The sequence below is a fragment of the Lynx rufus genome, unplaced genomic scaffold (assembly GCF_022079265.1).
Source record: "Lynx rufus isolate CCGP_SWC_20201006 ecotype Redwood Valley unplaced genomic scaffold, mLynRuf1.p SCAF_6, whole genome shotgun sequence".
NCBI lineage: Eukaryota > Metazoa > Chordata > Mammalia > Carnivora > Felidae > Lynx > Lynx rufus.
Window position 1 is genome coordinate 106,036,494 of NW_025814878.1, and position 17,449 is coordinate 106,053,942.

General features: G+C 49.9%; 1 protein-coding gene across 3 annotated transcripts in view; it reads left to right on the forward strand.

The window, feature by feature from the left end:
• The first annotated feature begins 393 nt into the window (after nt 1–393).
• The window catches only part of CCND3 (cyclin D3), a 98,413-nt gene continuing 81,357 nt past the window's right edge, over nt 394–17,449 (forward strand). For 2 of the 3 annotated variants that reach the window (XM_047102632.1, XM_047102633.1), the window contains exon 1: nt 395–590. Coding sequence is in view for 2 of the 3 variants with exons in the window: in XM_047102633.1 (XP_046958589.1) it covers nt 585–590 (6 nt within the window). In the remaining variant the exon portion in view is untranslated. Of the gene's footprint in view, nt 591–17,449 lie in introns of all 3 variants that reach the window. The other variant, XM_047102631.1, reaches the window with a different exon arrangement.

Below are 17,449 nucleotides of genomic sequence, written 5' to 3' on the forward strand. Positions count from 1 at the left end.
GTGCCTCAGTTCCCTCTTGTGAAACTGGGGTGGGATTGATAGAAAAGAAAATGAACTAATACACACAAAGGGTCTGGCCCGGTGCCAGACATATAGTAAGTCAAGAAACAGCACATAAAGTTGCTGTTCATTTCCTGCGCCACGCGTGAACGAAAGGCGCAAGCCTAGAAGGCAGAGATCTGGGAACCTGCGCCACACTCGCCCCAACCGCTCACCTGAGCCTGGGGGCGTTCCCCGCCCCCTCACCTAGGGCACGTGGGTCGGGGTCTGCAGGGCGGGCCGCGCACAGCGCGGGGAGGAGTCGGGGCCCAAACTTTAGCTGAACCCAGCACCCAGCTCCTTTGTCTCCCCCGCCCCCTCTTCCCCACTTCCTGCCCAGCTTTAAACTCGGGATCCGCCGCGCGGACTTTGTAAACACGCGGTGCCTGCGGGGGTGGAGACTGGTTGTGTTGAGGCGCCTGGCGGAGGGGTGCACGCCCCTCGGCACAGCTGGAGGTGGCGACCCCCAACCCCCCCCCAAAGACGGAAGCCCGAGGCGGCGGGACAGTGAGGCCACAATCCTTGCTCCGGGGGGCTCACCTGCTATGGAGGTAGGCTTGAAGGCTGGCACAGCCTAGATAGATGGGGTGTCAGCGTCTTCACCTTTCTCTGGGGCCTCCAAACTCAGGCTGGACGCCTGGGGTAGGGGTCCGAGATGGGTGGGTTAAGGAGGTCACCGCTCTGTCATCACCTCCCCGTTGTTGCCCTAAAGGTAGACTCACTTTCTCTCCGAGTGAGCCGTTCTGTACGTATTTGAAGGGCAGAGTAGCCCCCCCAAAGCCCCAAGCTCTGTCCGTGCAGCCCCTCTCCAAGCTGATGTAGAAGCCCAGTGGCCTTCACTGAGTTGTTCTTCATACTTCATACTCCAGACATAGGGGCGGGAGGCGAGTAGGAAGGCAGAACCAACGTGGGCAAGGAGCCTTCGAGTCCTCCTGCCAGGCAGGACGGAGAGGGGAGGTCAGAGGACAGGACTGGAAGGAGGGAGCCCTCAGTGTTCGTCCCTCTGGTGTGTCTGATGGGTACAGAAGCCTCTTCTGTGTCTTTTAATGTATTGCCAAGACAATTACCTGCAGAAATTGGTTACCGTTACTAAGGAAGCATAATGGTTTCATTTGCTAACACCGAGCACCTCCTCTGTGTCTAGGGTTTATGGAATGCTGAGGGGTGCCATGATGTTATTCTTCTATAACTAGTGTGGGTCATGGAACAACCGAGACAAAGCACCAAGCTGTGCTGGCTAGCAAGACTTCAGAAAGAAGAGGACATGGAGTTAGATTCTGAGTGATGGATAGTCACCAGGCAGAGAAGTGGTAGGAAGTCTTTGGGGGGCACTTGTTCCTTCTGCAGAGCTGAACTGAACCCTGACCGTGGTATTGGGCATTGGGATACAATGAGGACCCAGAAGGCATTCCTGCTGTTTTTAACTCACCATCTAGGCATGAAGAAGAGGTGGGAATGAACACGAATTCAGGGAAAGGCATGTGTCTGAGCTGGTCCCTAAGAATCCATCCACACAGTGTTGGGGTACCCACTCCTTATCTTTGGACTCTAGGGCTGTTTCCACTGTTTCCTCTATGCCCCCCACCTCAGTTCTCTTAGGGACCAGACATGGGTGAAGAGAACTGGATCTCCCAATGCATTCCTTCAGAATCTTCTGTTCTTTCAGTCCCTGGGCTCCTTGGAGGGATGACTGACACAACATCTGATGAATTCATTCACCACCTGTTTGCTATGGTCATACTCTCTCTGCACAGGCTAGATGTTGGGGGTAGTAGAAGCCAGAACTTCCACTTTGCCTGGAATTTGGAATCAAAAGCATGTCTGAGAATTCCAGTAGGGTCCTAGTCCTTGAGACCATGATCTCCGTGGTCCTAAGTGCCTCCTCTTTTCTGTTTCCTTACCTGAAGGGTTCAGAATACCAGTTGACGCTTCTATAGTACTGTCCTAGTATAGTACTAAATGTTTGGGGTGTAATGTCTCATTTAATCATAAGTCCTATGAGGTAAGCAGTAGGCTTATCTCCATTGTATAGATGAGAAATCTAGGCACAGAGGAGATAAGTCATTTTTCTTTCTTTTATTTTTTTAAGTTTATTTATTTACTTTGAGAGAGAGACAGCGTGAGTGGGGGAGGAGCAGAGAGAGAGGGAGAGAGAGAGACAATCCGAGCAGGCTCTGGACTGTCAGCACAGAGCCCGATGTGGGGCTCGAACTCATGAACCATGAGATCATGACCTGAGCCACAACCGAGAGTTGGACGCTTAACGAACTGAGCCATCCAGGTGCCCCAATAAATCATTTTTCTAAAGAGTACACCAGAGGGATACCTGTGTGGCTCAGTCAGTTGAGTGTCCAACTTTGGCTCCGGTCATGATCTCAAAGTTCGTGGGTTCCAGCCCCACGGCGGGCTGTCTGTTGTCAATGCAGAGCCCACTTCTGATCACCTATCCCCCTTTCTCTCTGCACGTCCCCTGCTTGCTCTCTCTCCCCAAAATAAATAAACATTAGGAAAAAAAAGTACACGAGAAATAAATGGCAGAGCTGAGATTGAAACCCAGGGCACGTGACCTGGGAGCCCCTGTACCTAACCACCAGACTAGCCTGCCTCCTTGATTGACCACATAGAATGTCCACTTGATGGGTCGCCTGGGTGGCTCAGTCAGTTAAGCGTCTGATTTTGGCTCAGGTCACAATATCGCGGTTTGTGAGTTCGAGCCCCGCGTCGGGCTCTGTGCTGACAGCTCAGAGCCTGGAGCCTGCTTCTGATTCTGTGTCTCCCCCTGTCTCTGGACCTCCCCTGCTCATGCTCTGTGTCTCTCAATAAATAAATGTTAAAAAAATTTATTAAAAAAAAAAAAAGAATGTCCACTTGAGCCAGGGACTTAGGAGTTTCCAAAAGGTCCTGTGTCTTGGGTGGTACAGAGGAGAGAAACCTTTTAGCTGAACATTGGTGCTGGTAATGGTTTACCTGGAGCCCCTGCAGGTCTGGAGTAGGTTTGTAAGGACTACACAGAGCTGGTATGCTTTCCTTATGGCCCTGTGTGTGGGTGTGTGTGTGTGTGTGTGTGTGTGTGCACGCACACGAGTGCATGTGATTTCTTGAATAAGCTTCACTCACTGAGAAGAACAAACAGGTGTGATGCAAGGAAGAAAGCAACATGGATGTGATGTGCCAGAATCTGGGGATGTGGGAAACCAAGATACCTCTTTTGCTGGGAATCTTTGAGAATAGCAGAGACTTTTATATTTGAAGATTCCAAGAGGAACAGTCCATCTTGGTAGCTGAGTAAGGAACATGGTCAAGTAGCAGAAGCAGTCTTAAGATGTTCCCCTGTCTTCCCCACAGAGGCTGTATCCCAAAGCCACATCTGTGTATCTGACCCCATCCCTCCAAGCAGACTGGGACCTTGCCCATGATGGGAGCCAGGCCACAGGGCAGAGGTTCCATGGGATTCCAGCCACTTTTCCATTACCTTTCTGAAACTCTAGGTTTTTCACTAGAGCCCTCTGCACGGATCTGGGGAGGCCTGAAGCGGTCCCCCTATGCCTGCAGTCAAACCACCTTGTGCATCTGTCTTGGGGGGGGGAATGGGTGCTGATGCTGGCAGTTAAGGGTAGTGGGTGGCCACATCAAGATAACAGGTAAGCGGGTTGTGACATTCAGAACTATATAGACCTCCAGGCGACTTTTCTGCCACACATACTTTTCTCCCTTGTCACAGGGTAGGGTGCGGTGGAACCCTTGGCATGCCCAGCCCCCTGCCCCAGGCGCTTTCTTGGCCGAGGAGAACAGGTTGTACTCTTGAGAAACCACAAGAGGAAGTTTAGGGAGGGTTGGGGGTGGGGAAAGTTCTGGGGCGCCTGCCAAGTTTCCCTTTCTCTGTTCAGAAGTAGGTATGTTTATTTTGGTGTGTTTCTCTTGCCCTCAAAGACATTTAAATTTTAAACCCTCCGAGTTTCAAAGAGTTGTCAGGACCTGCCCCTGTTACAGTGGTGGTGGTGGTGGGGAGTGAGGGAGGTTGGCCAGAAACCTCCCAGGAAATGGGACTAGAGCAAGGTACCCTTTTGTTGGATTTCACCTGGGATTCTCACTGGTTGGTAAAGGCCGAGTGACTTCAGAAGGCCTTCTTTTCTCCCTTTCTCTGCTCTTTCACCTCTCTCTTCCCCAAAGCATTCCCTCCAGCCCTAAACTCAGAGAAATGTGCTTATCATGGCCACTTAGGAGCTGCATTATTCTACCAGGAACGGTCCCAAGTGTTTTACTTGCTTTATCTCATTTGACATTCAGCACAACACCAGATGGTAAATACCTCTAACCCCATTTACAGACGAGGAAATTGAAACCCAGAGAGGCCGAGAAACTTCACCAAAGTCACACAGCTAGTAAGTGGCAGAGCCCGGATTTGAACACTGGCCTATTTGATTTCACAGCCTGTGCTCTTGACATTTAAATTAACCCCCAAATCAGGGCATCAGCGTATATCAGACCCTGAAGAGTAGGAGGTTGAGATCCAAAGAGGCTTTTAAAACGCTGTTGCTAGGGGAGGGGTGCTTAGGTATAGAATTGGAAGCGATTCCTTGGAAATTAATATATTAACAAAGGATCACCATGTGAAGAAAAGGTAAGTGGGTGAGAGGTTGAGGTCAAACTCTGGATGGTTGAATAAGAAGATTTAGGAGGGATATTATAGCTGTGTTCAAATATTTGAAAGGGTGCCTTTGGAAGCCCCCGGGTAGGGGGTGGGGGACTGGTGGAGGCAGATTTCCAAAATGCATAAGAACTTTCTAGCAAATAACTGCCTAATCCTCGTCTGAAGAAGTGAGCTCCTCGTCTAAGGGAGTCTAGGGCGCATGTGTAGGAGGGGCTTCTGTTAAGCTAGGAGAAGACCTCAAAGCGGCTAACACCTCCAGACCTCCCATGTGATTATTCACCTGCTTCCTTCCCCCTTCCGGGTCATCCCTTGGCTGGCCGTGCTCCTTGGCCCATGATGGTCCCTGTCTGTCCACCAGGTGGGGCTGTTGCCCAGAGTGTTGTCCACGGACTGCTAAAATTGGGTAAAGAGCGCCATCTGGTCCTTTAGCCGCCAGCTGGTTTCATGGGTCCTCTCCCCAATTCCATCTCCAACCATCTACACACCAGGGCCCAGGGAGCCACTTTTGACCCAGTGCAACCCCTATAAAATGCACTCTTAGTCTCCCACCCTGGAGCCCCTCCCTCCCACACCTTCTTTTCCCTATCCCTGACCTTCCTTTGCCCTTGAGCTAGAAGGACCCATGCCTTGAGAGCAGGGGGCCAGGCCAGCAGCTCTCGTGGGCATGGCCTTTCATACCCTTCAAAGGCATGCCATGTCGTATCCTTTCAGGGGCCTCAAAAGCTGTGGCTCTGAAACCATTTGCCCTCAGTGGCCACTTCTCCCACCCTGCTTGAAATTCCCCGGAGACAGCCATCCTAAGATGAGAGAGCAGAGGCCCAGGCTTTGTCTAGGAACAAGGGGTAGGAGAGGGGTTGCTTGGTGCCCCCTTAGGCCCTTAGAAAGGCGTAGAGCCAGTGGCCCAGGCACCAGCAGGCAGGGCCCAGTGTGCACAGGGACAGAGTGCAGTTACAAGCCCTGTGGCCAGAGGGCACCATGGAGGGCAGGCCCAGAGAAAGAGGCCATAACAGGTAATGTTCAAAATATTTCATAACTCCTGTATCCCCCTCCAACAATCTTATGAGGCAGGATGCCCACTGTGTGGATGAAGAAAGCAAGGCACAAGGGTTAAGCAGCTGGCTTCTATTCACACAGCTGGTCAGGGGCTGAGCTGAAAGTCTGACTTGGCCATTTGGCTGTAAGGTTTGTGCACAGAACCCCTCCTCCGTGCTTTCTCTCGTGGAGTGGTCAAGACAGCCAGCACCCATTAGAGAAACCACACCGGTTTGAGTCTGAGCCTGGTTCCTTCCTGCTTGTGTGAAACTGATTTCCTCATCTGTCAAGTGAGTATGACTCTAGTCCCTACCTTGCTGGGTGATTGTGGGGGTTAATAATGGCTGATATTGGGCTCCTGGGTGGCTCAGTCGGTTGAGTGTCTGACCCTTGATTTCAGCTCAGGTCACAATCCCAGGGTCGTGGAATCGAGCCCTACGTCGGGCTCTGTGCTGAGCACGGAGCCTGCTTAAGATTCTCTCTCTGCCTTTCTCCCCAACTTGTGCACTCTCTCTCTCCCTAAAAAACAATACAGTAAAAAAAAAAAAAATAATAATAATAATGGCTGATACTCCTTGAATGCATACTATATGACAAGTACTATCTTTTTTTGTCCTCACGGCATCTCTGTAAGGGAGGCATTATTATGTCTTTACAGACAAGGAAACTGAGGCACACAGTAGTTACACAGAGTAAGGAGCTGAGGCTTCAGAGCCCACCCTTTGCACTAGGGTGCGGACCACATGTATACATCATGCACACAAAGCCCTGCCGAGTGCCAAACAGGTCATAAGTCCCCATAAGTGACACCTCCATTAGAATGTTGTCCTCCTCATCGTCCTCCAGCCTGAGCTGCTGGCAGTGGGCATGGGGGCTATCCCAAAACAAAGAGACAGCCCTGGTTCCTTTCCTCACTGTCCTACCTATGACTCCATTTCATCCTTTCTTCTGCAATAAATACCAGCCCACAAGTTCTGGCCTGTGGTCAGACAGTTGGACAGAATACTTGAAATTGGGACTGTCCCAGAAACTCCCAGTTCTGGCCCCAGCTTTGTCTGCTCCAACTCGCCCTCCCTCCTGTCCTCTGTTCTCTTCCCTCCAGACTGCTCCTCCTGCCCCTCCCCTGGGGGCTCTGAGTTCTGGGAAAGGAAGCAGAGCAGGGCCTCAGATGCAGACCTTAGGCTCCAGCTGGAAGTGTTGGAGGCTATGAGAAGAGGGGCCGGCGCGGGGGAGAAAGGATGGGGGCACAGAGGGCCCCCAGGCTGCCTGTCCCCAGGAAGGCATCTGTCTATCCTTCACAGACTCTTTCCTAAGCTCACTGCTGGGGGCCGAGGAATCCGCTCTGGATAAGACCCAGGGGAGGGTTTACGCCTCTCTGGCAAGTGGCTATCACAAGCTGTCTTTGGATTATGGAGAGGAGGGAGGCCTGCTTCCTCCCAACACCAGGCCCCCGAGAGTCAAGGCTGTGTTTCCCCTTCCTTCCAGCTCCATCCCCTTTTCTTTAAACAGTATCTATTGCAGAACCACAAACTTGGAGGCTGTTCACATGTGCAATCTATTTTCATCACAGTGAGAGAGGATCTTGGGGTTACAGACTCTCAGAAGTACCGGGTAGCTGAGCATAGGCCAGAGTGTGGAACACTCTAGTTTTTACCAGGCCCTCTCCCTTTTCCTTCTAGTCAGCTGGTGCTGGTACCTGCTGGTGCTAGAGGCAACCTCTATTTTTTCCTGGAATTGACTTGATTCCACCTCTAGGACCAGGCTGAGTTTTTCTCTTGGGTCTCTCTGTCTCCAAGGAGACAGTCTTTTTCTGCTTGGGCCCAGCCTCTTGAGTTCTAACTCAAAAAAACTCTTTGCAACCACTGGACATGAGCTTAGTGCCTCCTGGGTCGTCCTCAGAAAGTCCTGCTTCTTCCCTGCCTTTCCTCTGACACAGTTTCTGGGAGTCATTTTTGGCATTCCTTGCGGGAATCTGTTGTGTGGATTTTCTCTGAACCTTCATTTCTTCCCAGGCACATGGCAGCAAACATATTGCAGATAATGATATCTTTTGCACAATACTTCCATATGCCAGGGACTGTTGTGAATGCCTGTGGAGAGAATGTACTGTTAGTAGGTCAGTATGTTTATAAAAAATATGCGTGTTTATTAACTCATTTCTCACTCTCCCCAAGAATCCTGCGAGGTTCCCTTATTTTACAGATGAAGAGACTGAGGCACAGAGGTTAAGTAACTTGCCTGAGGTCATACAGCCAGTCCATTCTGAGAGCCTGGTAGCTGAAAGAACTCCGACCCGAGTCAGACTTTTCCTGCACGTTGTGTGTGCTTGTGTGTGTGCACTTGAGTGTGCGCCCACCCGTCAGAGGGAGTGTGAGAAGACCCCAGGTTCCCAGGGGGAACCCCAGGTCCTGTTGAGACGCTGTCTTGAACACAGCGTCAGGACACACAGAGCAGGCTGGTACATGCCTGGGCTGCCTCCTTGTGTGATGGTATATTTGTGTGTTGCACCTCTGTGCGGAGCTGTGATGGTGTGGGTACATGTACCCCAGGCAATCCCAGGGCCTTCTCCATCCCTCAGTGCTCTTGGCCGGAGCTTCAAGGTTGTCTACTAAGCCAAGCGAGAAGGAAAGGAAGGAGCAAGAATGACCCAGCCCTGCCCCAGCAGGCAGGTCAGGTGTCACACAAGATCCAGGAAGCAGGAGTGGGTGGTGGCGATATGAGCTTTGCTAGGTGGGGCTGGGGCCCTGACCTATCTGGGGAGCCCTGGATGAATCAGCCCGACCACAGCCGCCCCATCTGCGGTGGTGGTGCACACCAGTTTTTCCTCCAGCTCCCCCTCCAACGCTCCTTTTCCTTTCCTTTCTGTCCCCCAGTCTCAGGCTTTGATCAGGGTGTGGCTCCAGGGTAGTGGCTGAGGGCACATCTCTGGAGTCAGTGGTTAAGCTGCATCCTCGTGCTGGCCCTGCAAACTTTACTTTCGAGATACCCCACCCAGAAATGGGCAGCCACCCTGGCCCAGGAAGGATGCCACATGCCCTGTGCAGAGGACAGGCTTGCACAGGCCTAGGATCCTGGGCTCACCCACCTGGAATGTCCCTCCAACAACATCTGTAAGGCTCAGAGGTCTTGTTCATTCCTCATTTATAGCAGAGCCACATTCTATGCAGTGCTGGGTTCAAGGTCAGTGTAAAAACAAATCCACCTCAAAATTATTATTAAAGTCTCCTTAAACTGCTCATAAAACACAGGATACATAGTTTAGGCATTCTCCCCCCCCCCCCATCTCTGAGAATGTCCAGCATAGACAGTTATCGTTGGAACAGATGGCCATGTCCTTGGTAGAACATGATGTTAAGCTTGAGGTAAGGGATCACATTGTATAAATAATACCTAAGTTTCTCTGGTTGATTAGTATCCCTTCCAGTGGGTATAATTGAATTTGTGATAGTTAAATTGGCACATTAAGGAATTCGGTAGGCATTTGCTCCTGGGTTCTTATGGGCTCCCTGGGCCACAGGAAAGGTTTGAGTGGCAGTGCTGGGGGAATCTGGAGGAAGGAGCAGTTGCTTTTGGGTGGATTAACCAGAAATTTCTTCTCAGAGATACCATTTGAGAAAATAAAAGAGGACTGGACTTCAGGAGAAATGATTCAGGAGCTGTTTTCTTTTCTTTTAAAGTTTATGTATTTATTTATTTATAGTAATCTCTACATCTAACGTGGGACTCCAGCTCACAATCCCAAGTTTAAGAGTCGCACACTCTCCCGACTGAGCCAGCCAGGCGCCCCAGGAGCTATTTTATTTTATTAAAATAAATTTTTTTAATGTTTACTTATTTCTGAGACACAGAGAGAAGAGCATGAGTGGGGGAGAGGCAGAGAGAAAGAGGGAGACAGAATCAGAAGCAGGCTCCAGGCTGTGAGCTGTCAGCACAGGGCCTGATGCAGGGCTCGAACTCACAAACCGTGAGATCGTGACCTGAGCTGAAGTCAGTTGCTCAGTCGACTGAGCCACCCAGGCGCCCCATCCCCAGGAGCAATTTTAAATGGTGTGGTTTTTGTAATTTTTTACTTCTTTGAATATCTGAGTTTTTTTACTGAGAGCCACACTGTAGAAATAATCATTTTTCGATTCCTATTTCTATGACAATCATTAGGCTTACTTATTCTTTGTGTTGTGGTTGCTTCTTTCTAAAATAGTGGCTATTTCTAGAATCGCTATTATTTTTATAACAATAATTATTTTTACTATGTCACTTCTTGTTATTATTATTATTTTTTAATGGTTTAAATACTCCAGAGAGGTTGAGACATGAATGGCTGTAAAGAATGGAGAGGCCTAGGGCGCCTGGGTGGCTCAGTCGGTTGGGCGACCGACTTCGGCTCAGGTCATGATCTCACACTCTGTGAGTTCGAGCCCCGCATCGGGCTCTGTGCTGACCGCTCAGAGCCTGGAGCCTGTTTCAGATTCTGTGTCTCCCTCTCTCTCTGACCCTCCCCCGTTCATGCTCTGTCTCTCTATGTCTCAAAAATAAATAAACGTCAAAAAAAAAAAAAAAAGAATGGAGAGGCCTGGGGCATTACACCCTTACAGATTATTGAGAATCCCAAAGAATTTTTGTTTTTGAAGGTTGTGGTTATTGACATTCTAATTTTAAATGAGAAATTAAAAGGATATGAATTCATTTAAAGTAACGGTAAAAAAACTCACTGCATGTGAATGTAGCATCCTATTTTTTATAAAATAATTATATTATTAAATTATTAAAAATTAGTGGAGTGGGGGCACCTGGCTGGCTCAGTCGGTGGAGCATACAACTCTTGATCTTGGGGTCATCAGGGTTCATGAGTTCAATCCCCATGTTAGGCATGGAGCCTACTTAATAAAATAAAAATTAGTGAGAAGTGTGGCTTTATTTTACATTTTTGCAAATCTCCTTAATGCCTGACTTAATAGAAGACAGCTGGATTATCATGTCTGCTTCTGCTTTAATTTGTTGCAGAGTGTTATTTTGGTTGATATATATGAAGAAAACCTGGCCTCAGATACGTGGTTGGAAAGGGAGAATTTGTGAACTGGTTTAGATCCTGTGGCCCTAGTGGAACATAGAATGATTGGTGAAGAAGCCAAATCAACAGCGTTGGGTTGGGGACTTTGGACTTTATTTAGTAGGTAATGGGGAGCCACTAAAGGCTTTTGAACAAGGAAGTGACATGATCAGGCCTTTTTTTTTTTAATGTTTATTTATTTTTTAGAGACAGAGCACACAAGCAGAGGAAGGACAGAGAGAGAAAGAGGGAGACACAGAATCTGAAGCAGGCTCCAGGCTCCAAGCTATCAGTGCAGAGCCCCATGTGGGGCTCGAGCCCATGAACCGTGAGATCGTGACCTGAGCTACAGTCAGATGCTCAACCGACTGAGCCACCCAGGTGCCCCTGGACTGTTTTTTATTCTGTTTTTTTTTAAGTTTATTTTTTTATTTTGAGAGAGAGAGACAGATACTGTGAGTGGGGAGGGGCAGAGAGAGAGGGAGAGAGAATCCCAAGCAGGCTCCGCCCTTTCAATGCAGAGCCCGACACAGGACTCATGAACTGTGAGATCATGACCTGAGCCGAAATCAAGAGTCAGACACTTAACCCTCCTGAACTACCCAGGCACCCCAGTCAGACTGTTTTAAGATGATTTCTAGGGCAGTAATAGAATAGAGTTGGCAAGAAAGAGTCTACATGAGATGTAACAAGGATTGAAACTAGGGTGAGGCCAGTAGATATGGAAACAAGGGGGTGATTTGGCAAAATATTTTGAAGGTAAAAACAACAGAACTTAGTAATTTTTTGGTAGGAAGGTATGAATAATCATCTGCCCTGTGAAATTGCTCTGCCTTCCCCAGTTGAGCACCAGGCATCCTTCTAAGATGAAGTATGTCATAGTTTTCTGCTTGCAGGCCGTCTCTCCTACTAGGCTGCCATGGATGCCCGCAATAAATGAGAGTAGTCAGGACCACCCCAGAATGTTTCAGCCCATGTGGCTGGCAGAATGTTGGTGCCATTAATAGAAATGTAAAGCTCAGGAGGCAAAGATAGCCATTATCATTAAGTATTACTAAGTAAAGAAGAAAAGGGTAAGAGAAGATGTCAAGCTGTGAATAGAGAGAAAGTAGTGGGTGGGTCTTGAAATATATCATTCTGTTGGCAAGGAAGTACATTTTCCTGGGTACTAAAGATGTGGGGAGAAATATAAAAACATCTAGGAGAGATCGCTCCACTCTTTGTTCTCAAGTAACTCAAGTTCAGTTGGGGCACTGTTTTTCAAAACTAGAAATGTTTTCATTTTAACCCATTTTATATACCCACGTACAAACACACATGTATGTGTATATCAAACAAACAAGTTCCACAAAGCAATACTTACCCTTACTTCAGATAAGGTCTTGTATTTTCTTTTATTCTGTTGTTTCTTTTTTCTTTCTTTCTTTCTTTTTTTTTTTTTTTTAATGCTGGTCATGATTAGCTTCATGACTTCATGACCCGGTAGAGTGTCCTAACTTGCAATTGGAAAAACACGAAGTGGGCGAGGTTTCACTGAGTATTTTCAAAGTTCTGTTAGCAACAGAAATAGATTGTCAAATATGAGGCAAAAGGAATTTATTGGAAGAAGGTTAGGAACTCAGACACGCCAAAAAGGCTGGAAAAGCATGTTTGGAAATGGACAGAAACTGATAAAAGTGCCTGAGGGCTGGGCAGAGGGTCCTGCAGAAAAATGAGTGGTTACCTCTGCCTGGCCACGCATGGTGGGAATGGACGGGCCGGCCCCTCCCGTGTCTGTGGTGCAGGGAGGCAGGCTGGCTCCAGGATTTGCATTAGGGAAGAGGAGATCCCCCAAAAGGAAGTGGCAGTGCTGTAGGAAAGAAGGCTGGATGCTTGACAACCAAAAGAGAAGAGTCTAGAAAAGGCATCATGGCTTATGCTCATAATAAGATGTCTATCAGTGAGTGAGTGAGTGGTGTCCTTGCACACTAGTTGACCTACATGGTGGGCATGTTCTTGCCCAGCTGGTGGCCTTGGCATGTGGTAAACTTTCCTTTCAGAAAGCAGTTTGGCTACAGGTATCAGAACCACATGCCTCCTTCGGGGGAGAGGGCCCATGCTTCCATGATATTCTGACCCTCTGCCTTAGTAATTCTGCTTTCCAGGCTCTGTCCTAATTTTAAATAATTCCAAATGTGGGAAAAAACCTCTGTGACAATTTTTATCAAAGTGTTACAGACAGTAACACTTAGGTACAAAGATTTGGAACAACCAACATGCTTCACGATAGAACATGATTAAGTAAAGTATGGCATATCTAATAAAGAGAATATTAGGTAGCCATTAAAATGTCAATTGCAAAAATATGTGATACCACAAAAATTACTTTTGTAGTAGTATTAAGGGAAAAATCAGGATGCAAAATTGTACAAACAATATAGTGCAACTATATATTTTACACGCACACATATACACGCACACACACACACAAGAAGAGACTAGAAGAAAATATACTGTAATGTTAGCAGTGGTTGTTGTTTTTGTTTAATTAATTTATTTTAAGAGAGAGAATGAGCAGGGGGAAGGGCAGAGAGAGGGAGAGAGAGAATCCCAAGCAGGCTCCTCACTGCCACTGTGGCCTCCATGGGGCTGGAACTCTCGAACCTCGAGATCATGACCTGAGCTGAAACCAAGAGTTGGACACTTAACCAACTGAGCCACCCAGGCACCCCAGCAGTGGTTGTTTTTTGAGGCAGTAGAACTATGCATGCTTTTTTTCCTACTTTTTTTCCATTTTTCTAAATGTTCTGGTTCTGTAATAACATGAAAAATGTGATGGTCATGAGTCGTGTTTCCCTAAGTATATAGAAAATCAGTCTTCTTTTTCTTTCTTTTTTTTTTTTAATTTTTAAAAAATGTTTATTTGTTTTTGAGAGAGAGATGGAGTTTGAGTGTGGGAGGGGCAGAGAGAGAGGGAGACACAGAATTCGAAGCAGGCTCCAGGCTCCGAGCTGTCAGCACAGAGCTCGACACGGGGCTTGAACTCTCGAATTGCGAGATCATGACCTGAGCCGAAGTTGGACGCTTAACCAACTGAGTCACCCAGGCAGCCCCAGTCTTATTTTCTTAGTGTCTTCTCAGAGATAGTAGACGCCAAGTAAAAAGTTGCCACGAGGAACCTGGTGTGACAGCCCAGGGGAGATCCTGGTGTGGCCTGGGGAGCGACCACTGCCTCTGCCTCATGTTCCCAGCAAAGCACTGACTGCTGACCCTTCAAGTCCTGTGGCACCAATAAAACTGAAATATCCAGGCAACTCTAGGGTGGCCAACTCAGGTTGTCATGGTAATTGGGGGGGGGTCCTTGATGTTAGACGACTCACTTTCAAGCCCCCGTCACCCATGGATGGGCTCACAGTGGCTCTGAAGTGTGGGACAGGCATTTCTTTGAGGGACCTGGTTTCTCCTTGTCTATTTGAGCAGCTTGGGGCAGGGGCAAAGTAAGGTAGTGAGCGCAGGGAGTAGGGCTGTATCCCACAATATCTGCCTTCCCCAGCTCAGCAACAGCGAAGGAGGTGGAGTCTGGATTGAGCCCCAAGATAAGGAATATGCAACAGCTGACTGGGAAGATCAAAATAAACAGCTGTGCCCCCAGGAGAATGAACTCCACATTCCATTCTCTGATCCCACCCCCAATTCCCACTTCTCCCAAGCGCCTTCCCCCAGCCACCCCCATGCGTGCACACTCAGCATCCCCATCCGCTAGAAGGGCCTCCCCTCAGCCTTGGCTTAGCTCCCTTAGAACCTTCCCACACCCCCCCCCCTTAACCAGAGACTCCGGGGCGCTCTCCAGCTGTCTGGAAGGCAGTGAGTATTCAGGACAGGTGGCCGGAGATGGATGCAGAGGGGCCTCATCCAGGGCCCAGCTCCACCTGCCAGCCTCGGCCACCCTCAGACTCACACGTGGGCCCAGGAACAGAAGAGGGCCGGGCTGTGGTGGCGAGTCTGGGGAAGCTGAGGCAGGATCTGGGATGGTGTGGGGTGGATGGGGAGGAGGATGTGCATGGGTGCTAATGGTCCGGTCTGCAAACATCTATCTGGTCAGCCCTCCCTCTGGGTGGGCCCTGCCCTCTGGGATCTCCCAGTCCAGAAGGGGAGCAGACAGCAGGTATGAGATGTGCCTCCTGAGGTGGTTTTTAGAAGCTCTGGGGGATGATTCCTCATCATAATGCTCAGGAGTACCTCCAGCTCTAAGGAACCCCTGCAAGGCCCCATGTCTCTTGAGAGTTGCAGTCACAGCCTCAGACCCCCCAGGCTACTTTCCAAACACGCTGACCTGGGATTTTAAATCAAGGCAGTAAAAGGAGCAGATATTTTCTATCTCAACCCAACCCCTTGGGCCACCCAGAGCAGTGATTCACACCTTCCTCTCTGTCACTCCCATACTAGTCCCAACCTGAACAGCAGGACTCAGCTGGACCTGGGCACTGTGGGGCTTCAGGGCAGCACTGGTTCCCATCACATAGTACTTTAACAGCCCAAAGATGTAGAGATTCTCGACAGAACTCCCATACTCCTGAGCATGTACATGGCCTCTGAGCTGGGCATCCAGAGTATCAAATCCAGGGGCCTGGGTCGGTGCTCAGCCCGAGGTAAGCCTTCACCCTTGGTCAGGGGATGGTTGGAAGAGGGAGGTAATGGTGGGCACTCTGGAGGCTGCCCCATTGGCCCGGCTGTCTGAGGAGAGGGCACTCCTTCTGCTCCAGTGCCCAGTGAGGGTATATATGGGGGGGAGGTCTCACTACCCTAAGTCTAAGTGCTGGCAACCTGGCGGGGACCCACATCACTGTACTTAAATGTCTCCCCTGAGTCCCCGCGGCCCTCCAATGCCCCCCAGCTCCAGCAGACTGCTGGGCCTCTCCTCCCTTCCGCAGCCACCTCCTCGGCCAGCAGACTCAATAAATAGATGCTGTAATAGCCAGGACCAACTACATAATTAGCAGAGCCCCTTGTTAAAAAATTATTGAGACTTTTGGGGTGCCTGATTGGCTCCCTGTAGGTCAAGCATGTGACTTGATCCCGGGGTTGTGAGTTCGAGCCCCATGTGGGGCACAGAGCTTAAAGTATGAAGACTTTCAAGATGGTGACGGTAGAGCATTAAACCAAGCGGGAGGGCCCTTCTGAGCATGGGTCTCTGTGTGACCTCATAGGCCACATGCCCACGAAACCAGCCCTGAGGGTAGTTAACGTATATCGGCCACTTGCCGCCTGCTAGGCACCTGGCCAGGCGCTCACCATGCGTGGTCTCATGCCTTCCTCTCGGCAGCCCGCCTATCCCTATTGTGCAGACAAGGAAATTGGGGGATTAGACAAGCCATATAACTTGCTGAGGTCACCAGCTCTTAAGGACCAGAGCAGGGGACAGAACCCAGCCTGACTGGCAGCAGCTCCTGGGCTCTCAACCACCACCCTGGCTGCCCCAGCCTGTAGGGTAGGGAGGTTGCTGGGCAAAACAGCTGCTTCCCGTCCCCTTTTCTGCCCTATCAGGGGCAGGAAGGAAGATGAGGCAAGAAACAGCAGCTGATGGTGCGGTGACAGTGGTAGCAGTGGGGAGGGTGGCCAACCCCGGCAGAAGTGCTGGGTGGAGCCGGGGGAGATGGGGCACAGGGACCGCGTGAGCTGGAGGCAGCTGATAGACAGCACAGCTGTGCCCTCCGCCCTCTCCCTGCTCTGCCCTGCTCTCACCTTCCACTCTGCGTGTCTCCCCCATTGCTTTCCCGGCACCCCTCACCGGGGAGGTGGGTCAAGCCCCTGCTCTAGCTGTGCCCTCGGTATTCCCACACTTACCTCCGTAATAACAATAGCCACAGATCACCTGCTACGTGCCACGCGTGGCTCCAGGGACTTCACACGCGTGTAGCCTTGGATTCCCTCCACAAACCTGTGAACAATGATTGTTATCCCACGGAGGCCCAGAGAGGCTAAGACATTGTGCAGAGCCACACAGCTGAGAAGCGGGAAAGCAGAGACTTGGGCCCCAATCTGAAGCCCAGGCATCCCCAGCGCCTCCTCACCGTCTTCCTCATGGGACAGGGTGGACCGGACAAGGTGCGGTGGTCCCCTGAGTGTGGAAGAGCCTTTTCTCTCAAAAGCAATGGATAGTTCGGGAAATGGCCAGTTTGAGGGAAGAAAACACTGTATTCTGAGGGAGGGAGACAGACGTTCACCTCCTGCCTCCATTTTGCATTAAATGGGCGGGGATCCGGGGTGCCTTATCTACCTGGAAGGGCCCCTCTGGCACTTGGGCAAGCAGACCTCATGGAGTTAGGTGATTGGAGCTGAAGGGCTGAGGACATGCACGAGAAAGAAGGCCCCTCACACACCTTGTGCCCATCAGCACCCTGGCACCAAAGAATGGACTCAGACAGGTCGGGGGGGGTGGCGGTTAGACTGCTGTAACAGAGACCCCCAAATCAGGGGTTCGAACAAAATGGAAATTTCTCACATACAAGTCTGGGCAGGTGATCTGATCTCTTGACAGTGTTGAAGACCCAAGCTCCTCCCGTGCTGTTGCTTCTCCACGCACTGGGACGTTGAAGACGGTGCACCACCCCATCTCCTGGGTCTGGGGTCCAAGACCTTGCCAGTGGGGAGGAAGGGGAGGGAGGGGCACTGCCCTTCCTTTGCAGGACATGACTGAAAAA